Here is a 13083-nt window from a genome sequence, read left to right on the forward strand (position 1 = left end):
CAAAGACAAGTTTTACAGAAAGCTTTGAAGAGAGACCGTTAGTTAGTCTTCCACATTTTTAAAGAGATCTCAACTGCAAGGAGCAGCTAATTAAAAAACATGAAGGTTTTTGTCTGGAACTAAATGGATGTGGTGATGAAGCTGGTATCATCAGCTAGCTAGAGATATGAGTTGACTTTTTTATAAAAAGATCTTGGTGATGAAATAAAAAACTTTCATTATGTTAGCCAGAAACACTGAAAGACAAGTATGATGTTTGAACTATCAAGGCTAGCAATAGCATTCTAAACAGAAACTAATACGGTAAGTTTCGCTCTTGAAATCGGGGTATAAAGCAGTTATTCAAATACACATGGGATTTGACATTGAGAGTCTGGATGAAAATTTAGTGTAAATGAACAGGAAAACTGTATCAATAATCCATGTCACTGAGAGTGACTGCTACTACAAAACCCAGCAATGGCATCCTCATATTGCTTCAGCTACTAAGTTGTTAACACATATTGAAAGACAGGGACATGAAATGAATACGTAGTTCCTGTTCTGTTAAAAAGTACTAGGTCCATTCAGCATCTAGCTTTGCTTTCAATCCACAGACTCAAGAAATCCTTTCCCTGGCAAATGGAAAGGATTTGATCTTTAAATCCCAGCCTTCAAGTTATACTACTTTTCCAATAAACATGTAGGAAAACAATAGCCAAAGAAAAAAAACCCTCATCTTAGCATAACAGCATTGCTGCACATCTTTAAGAAAAATACCAGAAAAAGAACAAAGGATTTATTTTCCCAAACATGCTTCTTTGGTACAACTCCTGCAAGAACTCATGCCTGAACCTAGTTTTATATATCACTGCAGTCACAGACATCTGGCTCTGAATCTCAGCGTAGTGTAACAACAATTCTTCCTATTTTATGTAGTTAAACCAAACACTAGAGCGCTCTGGTCATCAACTCACACAAGCCATAATAGTCTTTGGTCTTTATGAAGTACTGATTGGTACCTGAGCATTCATGTACAACTTCACCAATTTCTATGAATTCCCACACAGATTGTAGAGTTCAATTCACATGAAACTAGAGCGAGCATTAAATAAAAAAAAAAACAACAAAACTAAAAACCAACCAACCCCCCCCCCCAAATGCAAATACCCCCTCCCCCCCCAAGCCACATAAAACTCCAACAAACAGCTTTTTTTTTTTTTGCCTATATTGACAGGAAACTGCAACAATCTGATGAGTTTCATGACAATCTGAAGAGAATGAAAGCTATGTATCTAACCTGAACTCTGAGGACAGTAACGCAAAGTACAATCTTAGTTAAAGATAAGAATATTTTAATCAAGAGCCAGAATTCTGAATGTTACCAGTGTCTTGGGAAACAATTTACCTCAAACATAGACAGGCTCCAGTATGCCCTTCTACACAGCCAGAAAAAACAGGTGCTCTGTTTTTCCCCACATATGATCAATTTAATAATTGTGGTACAGCCAGGCTAAAAACACATGAGCAAATTTCACCAGAGAACTAAGCTACAGCAATCTTTTTACTTCTGGTGTCTACAATGTTTCAGGAGATACGTATTCAGAGATTGGAAACTAAATTCTCAATGCTACCTGAAACTAAAGAAAAGTATTTATAAATAATTTATGGAAACAAAACCTGAAAATGTTAAGGGGGGTGGCATGTGCATGGAGACCAAAGGGAGGGACCAAAGCCAAGCTTTGTCATAGCTTGGCTGTAATTGTAATCAAAACTTACCATTTGAGCTCGTAGATACATTTGAGCCTGGCTTGCACTCAGGGTTGGAGAGGTGCTCCCCAGCAACATAGTCTGTTGGGTAATACTGCTGCTGGTGGTGTTGGAGGTCTGTGAACGGCTTATTATCTGTGCAGGTGTAGGAGAGGTGGAGAGGTTAATCTAAGGAAACAAAAATATTGCTTCTGTCATGGAAATTCATTCATCCTAGGGTCTAAAGCCAGAAAGCCTTTGACAAAAATGGCAGGGGCAGCTGAAATCGCTGAACTGTAGAGGTACCAAAAAAAACATATTGAGCTAATCATCACAAATACTGGATTCTGTCAAGGTTGTACATTTTAAATCTTAAACTGCAAGCAAATGTTTTGCAGTAAATAATAAGCAGTTGAGTATAAACGATATTTTGAAGTCTGAAAATTGAAATACATGTTTGCAGAATATGTAGCATGAGCTTGCATAATTTTTCAAAAAATACCTGAATTTTAATATTTAAGCATCTTTAAATGTTAATATTAATTGACTGCACTGGTATCTTCTATTATGCTTCTTATGCAACCTGATGAGGACACTTCCTAGTGCCACCATACACAGACTTTGATTCCTCATTCTACATATGCACATTAAAAAATGACTGGAGACTAAAACTTTCTACAATTTTATATTAAATTCTTCTCAGCAATTGCTCTTTATAGCACTTACTCAAACAAAAGCTATTGTGGTTTTGGTTTGGTGGGGTCTTTTTCCACTTTTTTTTTTCCCCTAACCGGTCTAACAGAGTTAAGTGCCCAGCTCTTTTTCATCACTTACTCAAAAGATTTCCTCGAAAAATCCCAGCCCAATTATTCTGTTAGTTTAACATCAGTCATCTTTAAATATTTTCCTTCTTAAATTTAACGAATGAATGATTTTACTTCTAACAGCTGTAAGCCAAAGCAATGCTATGAGAGCTTAAAAAAATATACAGTTAAGTCACTGAAACTATGCATTGAAGTCATGAACAGCTTGAGGGAATGATTAATAAGCAGGATGTCCGTAGGACTAACAAAGTCCTACTCAAGACAACTGTAAAACCGCACATAAACTGCAAATTACATGTCTGAAGATGCCGCTTAAAGAAATACAGCATGAACTGAACACAGAGCTGCTAATAACTGAAACCTGAGCACATGCCTAGAATATGGATAAAATAATTGAAAGTGCATAGAAGATGCATGATAACAAGATGATAATCAATAAAAGAATGAATGCTATAAATATTTAATTAGTCTGCTATACATTTGTGAGCATTGACTTAGATTCTTTAGATCTGGGGCTCTTTAATTGCTGATACACACTTAATGACAGTGCCCTGAATAACGAAACTAATGTGAAAATACAGTAAGAAATCATGCAAGAAATGAAAGCTCAGGGAGTCACTGACTCCTGCAGTGGCCTAACAGTTGCTGGTGCATGTCGAGAAGGCAGCTGTCCCTCGGAGTACCAAGACAGGTCTGGAACCGGGGAAGCCTCCAACAGTGGCCAGTGGTGATGGCTGACACCACATGTCAGGATTACTGGCGAATGCTGGAAGCACAGCCATCACCTACTACAGTTATCATACTTCTATTTACTGTTTCTGCAATACTAATTTTAACCATACCAATTTAAATACTAAAATCTTTTGTCTTTTTCCAAGTAGGTAAATAATAACCAAGAGGGTTTGAGAATGGATGGAGGGCTTTGTTCAGTTACGTACCGAGGTCTGCGACATGCTTGACTGCTGAGTGACATTCCCAGTGGGGGAAGTACATTGCCTCCCACCTGACAGGCTTGCCTAAATAGCAAGAATAGGTGTCAAATACTGAAATCAAAAAGTGTTTAAGCGATGTTCATATCATTGCATAAACCATCAGAAACATCCCTCTCTACCGTTACCTTTTCTCTGAGTTAACAGTAAAAATGCTTTACTCAGCAGAATTAGTTTACAGCAAAGCTCACTCTGCACTACAAAATGCTATCTGCAAGGTGGTAAATGCCTTGAATTCCTACCCAATTCCAGGCACTCAGAATCTTGCAGATCAAGACTTGAACAAAACCCATCAGAGGTAAAGTCTATCAACCCGTTAATGACGGAGCTAACTGATCAGCTAGCTACCTATGGTGCTCAGAACTTAAAATGTGACCATTAAAAGCTGTCATTAATTTTTTGTTATTGAGTGATCTAAAAATAAATCAAAAATTATAAATGCTGTAAAGAATACCCTTATATTCTAGAATGATAACTTATGTATGCATATCTATTGTCTATAACAGTACAATATTCCAGCCCTTCAGATGAATACCTGGACAGTGATTCAGATTATGTATTAACAGACTGCATATCAAAATTTCTTAGCCTTCCCCATCCTGATTTGCTTTGCTCTGCCTTTGCAACTGTAGAGGCAAACATAAATCCTCCACAAAAAAAAAACAAAACACAAATAAATATATGACAATGATTTAATGCTAAAGTCAGAAAAAAAAGCCAGGAGCACAGACAAGTCAGCGCCAGTTCTAGCAACAAACTGCTTTATCCCTGAAGTCTTTAACTTTGTTTTAGCATTTCCATTGTAAAATCATTAACAACCACCTATCTCTGCAAAACAGTATTCTCAATCCGAGGTCAACTGAGATCAAAGGGAACTTTTCCACTCCCTGAATTTTCAAAACGGGTTTCTCCTCCAGTGTTCACTAATGTTAAAAGCTGTGCTTCAGAAATGAAATGTCATTTTCTTCCTACGCTTCCACACGCAGAGTTAAAATGGAATTTTGCTATAGCTATAATGCAGCCAGATATGTGGCAAAACATACTAAGATACCAGATGTTCATTATTTTTATTTGCTTTCACTAAGATACATTGCTACTCGTTGCTTTCCCCATCAACTTTTAGAGGAAATAATGGGATGAAGATTGAAGTGTTCTATTCTTAATATTTACTACTGTTTTATGATTTACATGATGCATCATAATGTATGCAATGAAGCGTGGAATGGTAGCCTACTGGAGCATGTATAACACTAGACAAAATCTTCCAAATAGTTTGGAGGAAGATACAATTTAAAATAACAAAGTCATTAAAATATAACAGTGACTTATTGTGAGGCATTAAGCTCAGGCACTTAAGCTGTTATGTTTGACAATGCTCTAAAATTACAGTCCTACTCTAGAAAGTAGTACACCATTCTTTTCCAGCAATCTTCACTCTCACCTGTGGTACAGTTGCCAGACTCTGGAATTGGGTACTGCTTAAATGCTGCTGCTGCAAAGCAGCAGTCTGCAGCATTAGATGCTGCTGTTGGGCTGCGTACATCTGCTGGAGGTACTGAGCAGCTGAGCTAGGAGGACGATGCAAGGCCTGCTGAATAACCTGTGATGAATCAGTAGGTTAATTAATTACAATTACAAAGTATACACCACACTGAGATGATGTGGAAGTTTAACAGGGAAATAAAACCAAATAAATCCTTTTCATACCAATCACGTAATACTGATCTTGCTCCATCACTGTGCTCAACCACGTCACAGAATACAGTCAACATAAATATATTCATATTTTCAAGAAAAGCCTGCCAATCAGTTGACAATACAGCATCATTCATGACACAACACCCAAGCCTCTTAGGTTCCTGTCAACAAATCCTATGTAACATTCTACTTTTTGAAAGATCAGGATAGCGTGTGAGACTTAATCATCAAACGCAACAGAACAGACCATAGAGAATTTGAGAAGACCCAATTTAAAGAACAGCAAGATCGGGCTGGATCCAAAGCAGCTGTAACACAAGAGATACCTCTAGATCTCTGTAGTCAGTGCTGGCCAAACTGCCAGCTTTATTTTGTGTGATTTTGTATAGGTTTATGTCTATAAACTATACCCTTAGGGATTGGCAAAAAACCTCAAACTTTCCAGCTCAGCATTTCTCCTCTCCCTTATTTGGGAGGCAGGCCTGTACCCTGCACTATTCTTAAGTACCCTTTGGTAGGAAACACCTTCTGAAAATCAGCCACATACTGAGAAAGATGACAGTAATTAGCAATGGAAAGTTAATCTTGTGTAAAGTATCATGCAATGACTGTATTTGAGAGCACTATACAGGATAGGAAAGAGTATTTCACAGCTCAGTACCTGGACAGCATGCCTGTCAGAGCCGCTGTAGACAGATATCTGTGGTAGCTGTGTTCGGGAAGTGGAGGTGGTAGTGATAGTAGTTGTAGATGCAGAACATGTTGTGGTGTTTGGTTCATTCTCCATAGCTGTGCAGTGTTCGTCTAGCCTGGCAGAATTGAAATAAAAGTGGTTCACAAACAGAAGCCAGCACAGCACACACAGATTTTAAAAAGAAAAAAAAAAGGAAAAGGAAAAGGAAAAGGAAAAGGAAAAGGAAAAGGAAAAGGAAAAGGAAAAGGAAAAGGAAAAGGAAAAGGAAAAGGAAAATCTTCTAAGATCCATCAAAAGTAGCAAGAGGTGACCAATTTATGAATACATGCAAGATTATTCTGTGATTTCTAGCAAGCTACACAGGAGTACTGCCACATCCCTTCTCTCCACAGCACTGAGACTGCTGGCCAATCATTCTGTACATGGGAAAAACCACGTTCTTGGCAAAAGTCACTGGTGACATGGAAAAAGATGGAAAGGATGCAAGGAAAAATGTTTTTACTTTTTACATCAATACCTCACAAAATACAGCAGGTACCAAAGAAACAACTACCTATTCAAGCATCTCTGGTGATTCCTCCCCAGCACTATACTTCCCTCTGCTGCAGAATACAATCTCTCTGACAAAATATCATCTTTAAAACTGAAAAGAATCACATATCTTAATATACTGAGGAGCATTTAGTTTCTTTTTCAGTTTTAGTGTTATGATTAACAATTAATAGTATAGTTGCTGTTTACTGCTTTTAAAAGGATGTTTAAAAAAATGAGGGGAGAAAATAAGTTTCCTTCTTACAACAAAGAAGGGCTCAGAAAAATACTCAGAAAGAGCTGCAACGCACTAGTAAAAATGCAGCATTACCAAGTGTTTAACACAGGATGCTGAAGCAAACAGGAACATAACTACAAGTTTCAACTCACACAGCTGAAAGTAGAATGCAATGCTGCCAGGCTCCTAGCTTCATCTCTCAAAACACAACTGCTTTGCAAGTAGAGAAATAACTGCACATGATGCTGTAGCTCCTGAGTACTTGGAATAACTAAACTTTGATAGACGGTTACCTAAGGACCTCACGCCTACCATTGTATTGTATACTTCTACATTTTGCTGTCAAAGAACATTCATGGCAATAAAGCATGCTTTAAAAGCAGATATTCCCTACTATTAACACTGAAGGAAAAAATATGGCTTTGTTGTTAAAAATTCAGATCTGTTGTGTGTTATCGTTGCCATTTGTCTACCTACATTAGAGCACAAGTTAACACTCAGGGGTTAAACACTTCAACTGCAATAAAGCCAGCATCCCTTCTGAAACCACTTTTCATTAATTTTGCGTAACGTTTAATGAAAAAAAAAGTCCCATCCCCCTCCACAGAACACTAAAAGCAAATAAAAATACTTGCACCTACAAATTGTCTAGCTAGTTTTAGCAGAGAGTTATGCAACCAGTTAAATCAGCCTAAGAAAACAACATTAGATGTTTTATTTTCTTCATTCTCAGCCATGTTTTAGATGTATTATTAGTGAGATGTGCAGTGTATCCCACACTCCTAAGGTATTCCATCAGTTCAATCCATGAGAGCTGTTAATCCTTTATCTGGAAGTGCCTCATTTTCAAAAACAGTTGTCCAAGTTCCTCCTGAAATGGATGTACAATGGAGAACAGGAAACTTGGTTCAGCGCGGCCTGGCCCTGAGGTGCATCTCTCATCCTCCTCTAACCTCACACTTAAGAGACGCTTACATGCAGCCCTTAGTCCTACTGCAACACAAACACAGCACAGCACCATCACGCACAAATAGCGTGCCCTCTTCCGGCTGAAGCAACAGCAAAGTGTTCCAACAAATAACACTTGGTAGAAACCTCTTCTTTCTTTCAGTGAGAAGTGGAATGTTTAAGGGAGAAAAGGAAATACATTAAAAGTGATTATCTTTAGCAAGGCAACCAAGAATCCATTACAGTTTAGCAGATGGCTGTTTTATGACAGAATGCACAAAAGCCATTACAGACTTAAAATCAGACTGCCTTTATGGTGTCTCTTTCATTTACTTTACAACACTATATGCAGAGACCAATCCAGTTATAAAAAAAACCCTCAGATAAAACTGAAAATAATCTTATGACACTGCTCATCAAGTACTCAACTATCAAACAGGAAAAACTCCTACCTTACAGTAAAATTAACTTTGTTAAACATATGAATTCCTCACAGTCATGTTGCCTGTGAGCAACTTTAACTCAAAAGAACCTCTGTAATGCAAAACAAATTTTAGAAAACTGACTAAATAGCCACTATGGATTTTAAGCAAGCCCAAAATACAAAGCATAACAGAAAACTATATTGAAAATAAGCATTTATTCAAGCGGTAACAGTATGAGACATCACATAATTTCAAGTTACACTGCATAATGTAAACACTGAGATTTTTTGTCCACTTTATGTTTTTTTTGGTCAAAGCAAATGCCTGAAGTAAAACAAACAAACCAACCAACCCAAACCTGCTATTCTATAGCAATAATGTTAAACTACCTCACAGTGAATACAAATGTCACCACTCATGTTTTAGGAGGTTTGAGTTTTGGTAAACATCATGGTAACAACAAACACCACTTACATATGGCTACCTTAACTGGTATTTGAAAATAGCTTTGTTTTTAACATATAGAGCCGATTCTTACTCTCTCCATTCATGATCTCTCCTTACAACTCTCAGGGGTACACATCACAGAAAATAAACTCAGATGTCCTCTAAGCCTAACCCCTATGAGCATTTCTGCATATGACTGAAGGCAAAATAAACCCTTGCTTTCCCTTAACTCCGGCTCGAGTATATAAGCCAACCTTGCCCAAACCTTGGGGTCGCTAAAAAAACAAAACCAGGAAATTTGTAACTATGCTCTGTGGTAATACAACCCACGCTGTGCGGTGCAACCTGCCCGCGAACCGGCACGGCGCAACCCCGCGGGGGGCTGTTCGAGCCCGACAACCAGGGCCACAGAGGGAGTCCCGGGGCTGCTCCTTGGGGAGCGGCAAGGCCTCGGGTCGCAGCCCGGGCCCACCGGGCTGACCCAACCCCTAAACCTATCGCACTGGGGGCCGCGGCCTCTTCCGGCCCGACTACCGCGCTCAATCCCAGGACCACCACCCCCAGCAGACCCACAAGCTGGTAGCTGCCATCGGGAGCGGGAAAAAGGTGGGCGGGAGGGGCGGCGCCCACTCCCCACGCGGGGCCGGCCCGCGGCGGGGCGCTGTCAGGACGCGGGTCTCCGCCTACGCGCCCCGCCGCGGCCTGGCCGGGGCCTGCCGCTGCCGCTCCCCCTCCTCCGCGCGTCCCGCCGGGAGACTCGCCTCGGACAAGGCGCTCACTCCGCTTCCGCCATCTTCTCACCTCCCTCCGGGGAGGTGCCGCGCAGGCGCACTGGGTGCCATCGGCGCTGCGCACGTGACGGCCTCCTCTGCCATATTGTCGCTGAAGCGCGGTGTCGTTCGTGAGCTGCTGCGTGGGGGTCTGGGCGGACAACAGCCGGGCCGGGGGTTCGCGGCCGGGCAGCGAGGAGGGACCTTACCACAGTGAGGTGTGCGGTTTGGGAAGTGCAGGTATTGCATAAAGCTGAACTCTGAGGTGTTATATACAGATGCCATGCTGACTGGAGCATGGCAAGGGTAGTGGGAAAAAAAAAAAAGAGTAAATTAGTTTTTGCTATAACGAGGGTTCCCTATGTATTAGGATTACTTAATTACCTAGATGTATCTGTCCATGCAGGAGACATTGGGCAGTACGTGTTATCAAAGAAGCTGCTGGTATATTAATAGGCTAGGCTGGAAGGAAACACTACTTGCAATGATAAAGTGGCTGATAAGTAACAGTTTTAATAGAGCACCTTTGTTTACCACACCTTTTCACACATAGACACAAACATATACCCCCCAGTTAAAAAGCATCCTTCGTGTTACTGACTTAATACCTTAGCCATTTGATATAGGTTATTAAAGCTTCACAGAACTGAATGTACTATCTTGTGGGCAGGGCACACTGAATGAATTCTTTAGAATTCTTACAGGTACTTCAGTCGATAGAGGTAGTGAAAAACACATTGCTACAGCTGCTGAGGGGCCTGCTGCCATCAGCTCCGTGTTGGCCACTTCTGCAGTGTTTTTTTGCTAAAATCCTGACTTTTTCAGCTGTCAGACCGGGTGGGTAGTGATAAAACTTGTACATGAGTCACAGGACAAAAGGCACAGTTAATGTGTCCAGGTTTGGTTTCCTTTGTGCTCAGGCAATAGTGATGGGTTTGGTTCTATGCCACTACTCAAGTGGAGAGTCTGGTCCGCGGCTGCGCTTCCACTGCTCAGAGTGGCCGCTTTCCACAGAGTGCCGCTGTGGTCGTTGCTGAATCTCCAAGCCTTAGAGCAGAGTCAGTCCTCTCGGTACCCCGGAAAAGGGACGAGTTTTCCACCCTCGTTCCTTCTCCAAGTGTCGCTCCGGCTGTGTGAATCCCTGCAAAACGAGCCACTGCCGCAAGAGACCCACCCCCGTACCTCAGCAAGGTGCCTCATCAACAACCCAGTACGAAAGCACCGCCGACGCCACTCCCTACAGCCCTCCCGCCGCGCCGGCGCCAACGCCAGGCAGCCGCCCACCAGCCCCAGCATGCCTCGCGGCGGGCTGTACCAAGTGTGTATGTTGAGGAGCAGTGGTGTATGCCCCTGTTCCGGGCTAGGGGAAAGGTGAAGAGGGGCCTCCGAGTTGCTTTTGGCTCGCCTGGCAGGGAGCGGCCCGCTCCGGCAGCTTCGCTACGGCAATACCTGCTGTCTCTGGGCCGCCGCCTCCCCCTGTCCACTTCGGCGTGGAGCGTTCCGCTCCACAGGTGTGCGCAGAGTCCCACGGGGAAGAGTCCACGTAGAGCGCGTGTGCGGGGGGAGTATACAGGAGGCGTAGCGCCCGCCCTCCCGGACGGCGGAGCTGCTGACCGGCCGCGGGCGGTGGCTCCTCCCTCCCGCCGGGGAAAGACCTGTACTCCCCTCCTGCACCGTCCCGCACGGCTCCGCGCTCACCCCCTGCCCTTTCTCTGGTGCTCCCCACCCCGTGGTCCCGCCCGGCGTGGCGCTGTGAGGAGGTGGCGGGGAGCGGCGGGGGTCGCACAGCCGCCTACCGCTCCCCCAGCAGTCTTCTCGTCCGCCGCCCCGGCGGTGCAGCTTGCCGCGGGGTGGGGGATGCCGACGCAGCGGGACAGCAGCGGCAACAGCACCATGTCAGCTCCGGGCGGCGGAGGGGGCGGCCTCGGCGGGGACAGCGCCCACCAGGTCCGGGTGAAAGCGTACTACAAGGGGTGAGTGAGGGCGCGGAGCTCCGGAGGCGGTGGGAACAGGAGGTGGGGCCCGGGCAGTTAGGCGGCGGCCGGCCGGGGCGGAGCGGTGCGGTGGGGCCGGCGCTGTCCTGCCCGGTACCTCGGGAGCGGCGGGTGCTTGGCTGTGGGTCTGAAGGCGACTCTTCTCTGTGCGGGGTTTGGTGGGTCGAGAACGTCTCCGGCTCCCCGGCGGTGGCTGAAGCCAGGCACGGCTGCCCGCAGATTTCCGTCAGTGGGTGGCTCCTCGAATGAGAGGTCTTAAAAAGGAGTTTTTCGGTGCACTTACTGTAATTTTAACATTTCGAGTCCTGGACATGCACTTACTCGTAGGGGAAAGAAGGAAGAGGGAAAAACGCCTCTTGATACTAAAGAGCGCGTTAAAATGACTTCCAGTGCTGCTCTGAACCTGGGTGATCTGGAGGATTTGTTTGGAGGAGCCTCTCCTGGGGTTTTGGGTGTCAGCGGGGGCTGGGGGGCCTGAGCGCCGGCACAGCCCCTCTCCTGTCGTGGTGGCCTTGCTGGTAAGTGAGGATGGATGTACCAGAGGGGCCTCTGCTGCCCTGCTCACCCCGCTTTCACGCACCCCAGGGTTCTAGTTTTTTACCTCTTGTCAGTAATGACTACATATTCGTTCATAACACCTCATTGCAGAACACATGCCAAAATTCCTACTTGAGAAAATATGTTCAGGGTTCAGCTTTGGTCCTGGTCCCTGTGCTTTAATTGATATTCAGCTCTAGAGGAAGAGGGTGTTTGGTTGAAAACCTATTTCATCAGTTTTTAGGCTGTTTCTCTGGGATTGAGTGACTTCTGAGGGAGTCTGTGAATGGTAATTTAATACGAATCTACTGTTAGTTATGCTTCCAGCGTAAAAAAAAACAACAAACAAAAAAAACCCCAACACAACACCAAACAAAAAAAAAAACCACCCAAAACCAAACCAAATAAATAAACCCAAGCCAAACAAAACCCAGCGTACTAGAGGTCTGCACAATGCAAATCTGAATTTTGCTGGTCTGATTCTCCAACAACTATATATAAGGCAGGAGAAGCATCTGGTTTGGCATCACAACCCCCTATTAAATAGTAACAGTTATAGGACCTAACTTTAAAAGTCTTGAGTGCAAGGGTTGGTGGTGGCTCATTAAGTTTGAGAGAAGGTGATCTAAGCAGAAAAAAATGTAGGTTGTGTTTTTGGATTAAGAGCGAACACATGATCCTCTGGACAGCTTCCTTCCAGTTATCTGTGTAAAGTACAAGAAATGGTTTATTGCATTTACACTATTTATTTTATTATTTCTCTTATCTCTACCTCTGTAATTTTAAGAGAAGTACAGAAATCATGCTGAGTGTTTGATTTTTGTCTTGTGTCTACTTTGGGGCTTTTCTTGTCAGAAATCTCTAAAAGTTCTGTAGAGACTGGCACAGTCTGTGGCTTTAAAAGATGAGTGAAACACTGTCCAAGTCATAGTACATGAAATTCTAAACTCTTTGTTTTACAGTTCCTTTAATCCACCATTTCTTAAGGATGTGGAGATACCCCTGGCTATTGGCTGGCAGAATTTTTCATTTGGTCCAGCAGTGAACTTAAAGTGGGAGCTGTTCTGGGTTAAAACCATTTATTTATCTTCTGCTGGGTCAGTTTTAATCTTGATCATTTCTGCATGCAATCACATGAATTCTTTAGCACAGGGAGGCTGTGGTGCAAGAACAGAGAAAGCAGCTCAGGGTTGTGGGAGTGAGGAGGAAAACTGCTACATTGGACAGGAATGCTGGCTCATGACATTTTAAATATGAGGT

At 43.3% G+C, this 13083-nt stretch overlaps 2 protein-coding genes across 8 annotated transcripts in view; one reads left to right on the forward strand and one right to left on the reverse strand.

Moving 5' to 3' along the window:
* PHC3 (polyhomeotic homolog 3) overlaps window positions 1-7278 on the reverse strand; it is a 32175-nt gene extending 24897 nt beyond the window's left edge. For 2 of the 7 annotated variants that reach the window (XR_009961645.1, XM_062603000.1), the window contains exons 1-5: window positions 6487-7278; window positions 5901-6048; window positions 4983-5141; window positions 3491-3568; window positions 1759-1917 (exon numbers count right to left, since the gene is read on the reverse strand). Coding sequence is in view for 6 of the 7 variants with exons in the window: in XM_062603000.1 (XP_062458984.1) it covers window positions 1759-1917; window positions 3491-3568; window positions 4983-5141; window positions 5901-6048; window positions 6487-6614 (672 nt within the window). In the remaining variant the exon portion in view is untranslated. Of the gene's footprint in view, window positions 1-1758; window positions 1918-3490; window positions 3569-4982; window positions 5142-5900; window positions 6126-6486 lie in introns of those variants that run through there. The other 5 variants (XM_062602996.1, XM_062602995.1, XM_062602998.1 and 2 more) reach the window with 5 other exon arrangements.
* Window positions 7279-10644: 3366 nt separating this feature from the next.
* The window catches only part of PRKCI (protein kinase C iota), a 28150-nt gene continuing 25711 nt past the window's right edge, over window positions 10645-13083 (forward strand). Inside the window, exon 1 of the mRNA XM_062603400.1 lies at window positions 10645-11265. Within this exon, the coding sequence (XP_062459384.1) occupies window positions 11150-11265 (116 nt within the window). The 5' untranslated portion in view covers window positions 10645-11149. The remainder of the gene's footprint in view (window positions 11266-13083) is intronic.

The sequence above is a fragment of the Pezoporus occidentalis genome, unplaced genomic scaffold, assembly GCF_034315485.1.
Source record: "Pezoporus occidentalis ecotype Australia unplaced genomic scaffold, CSIRO_AGI_Poc_V1 ctg8, whole genome shotgun sequence".
Classification (NCBI taxonomy): Eukaryota; Metazoa; Chordata; class Aves; order Psittaciformes; family Psittacidae; genus Pezoporus; species Pezoporus occidentalis.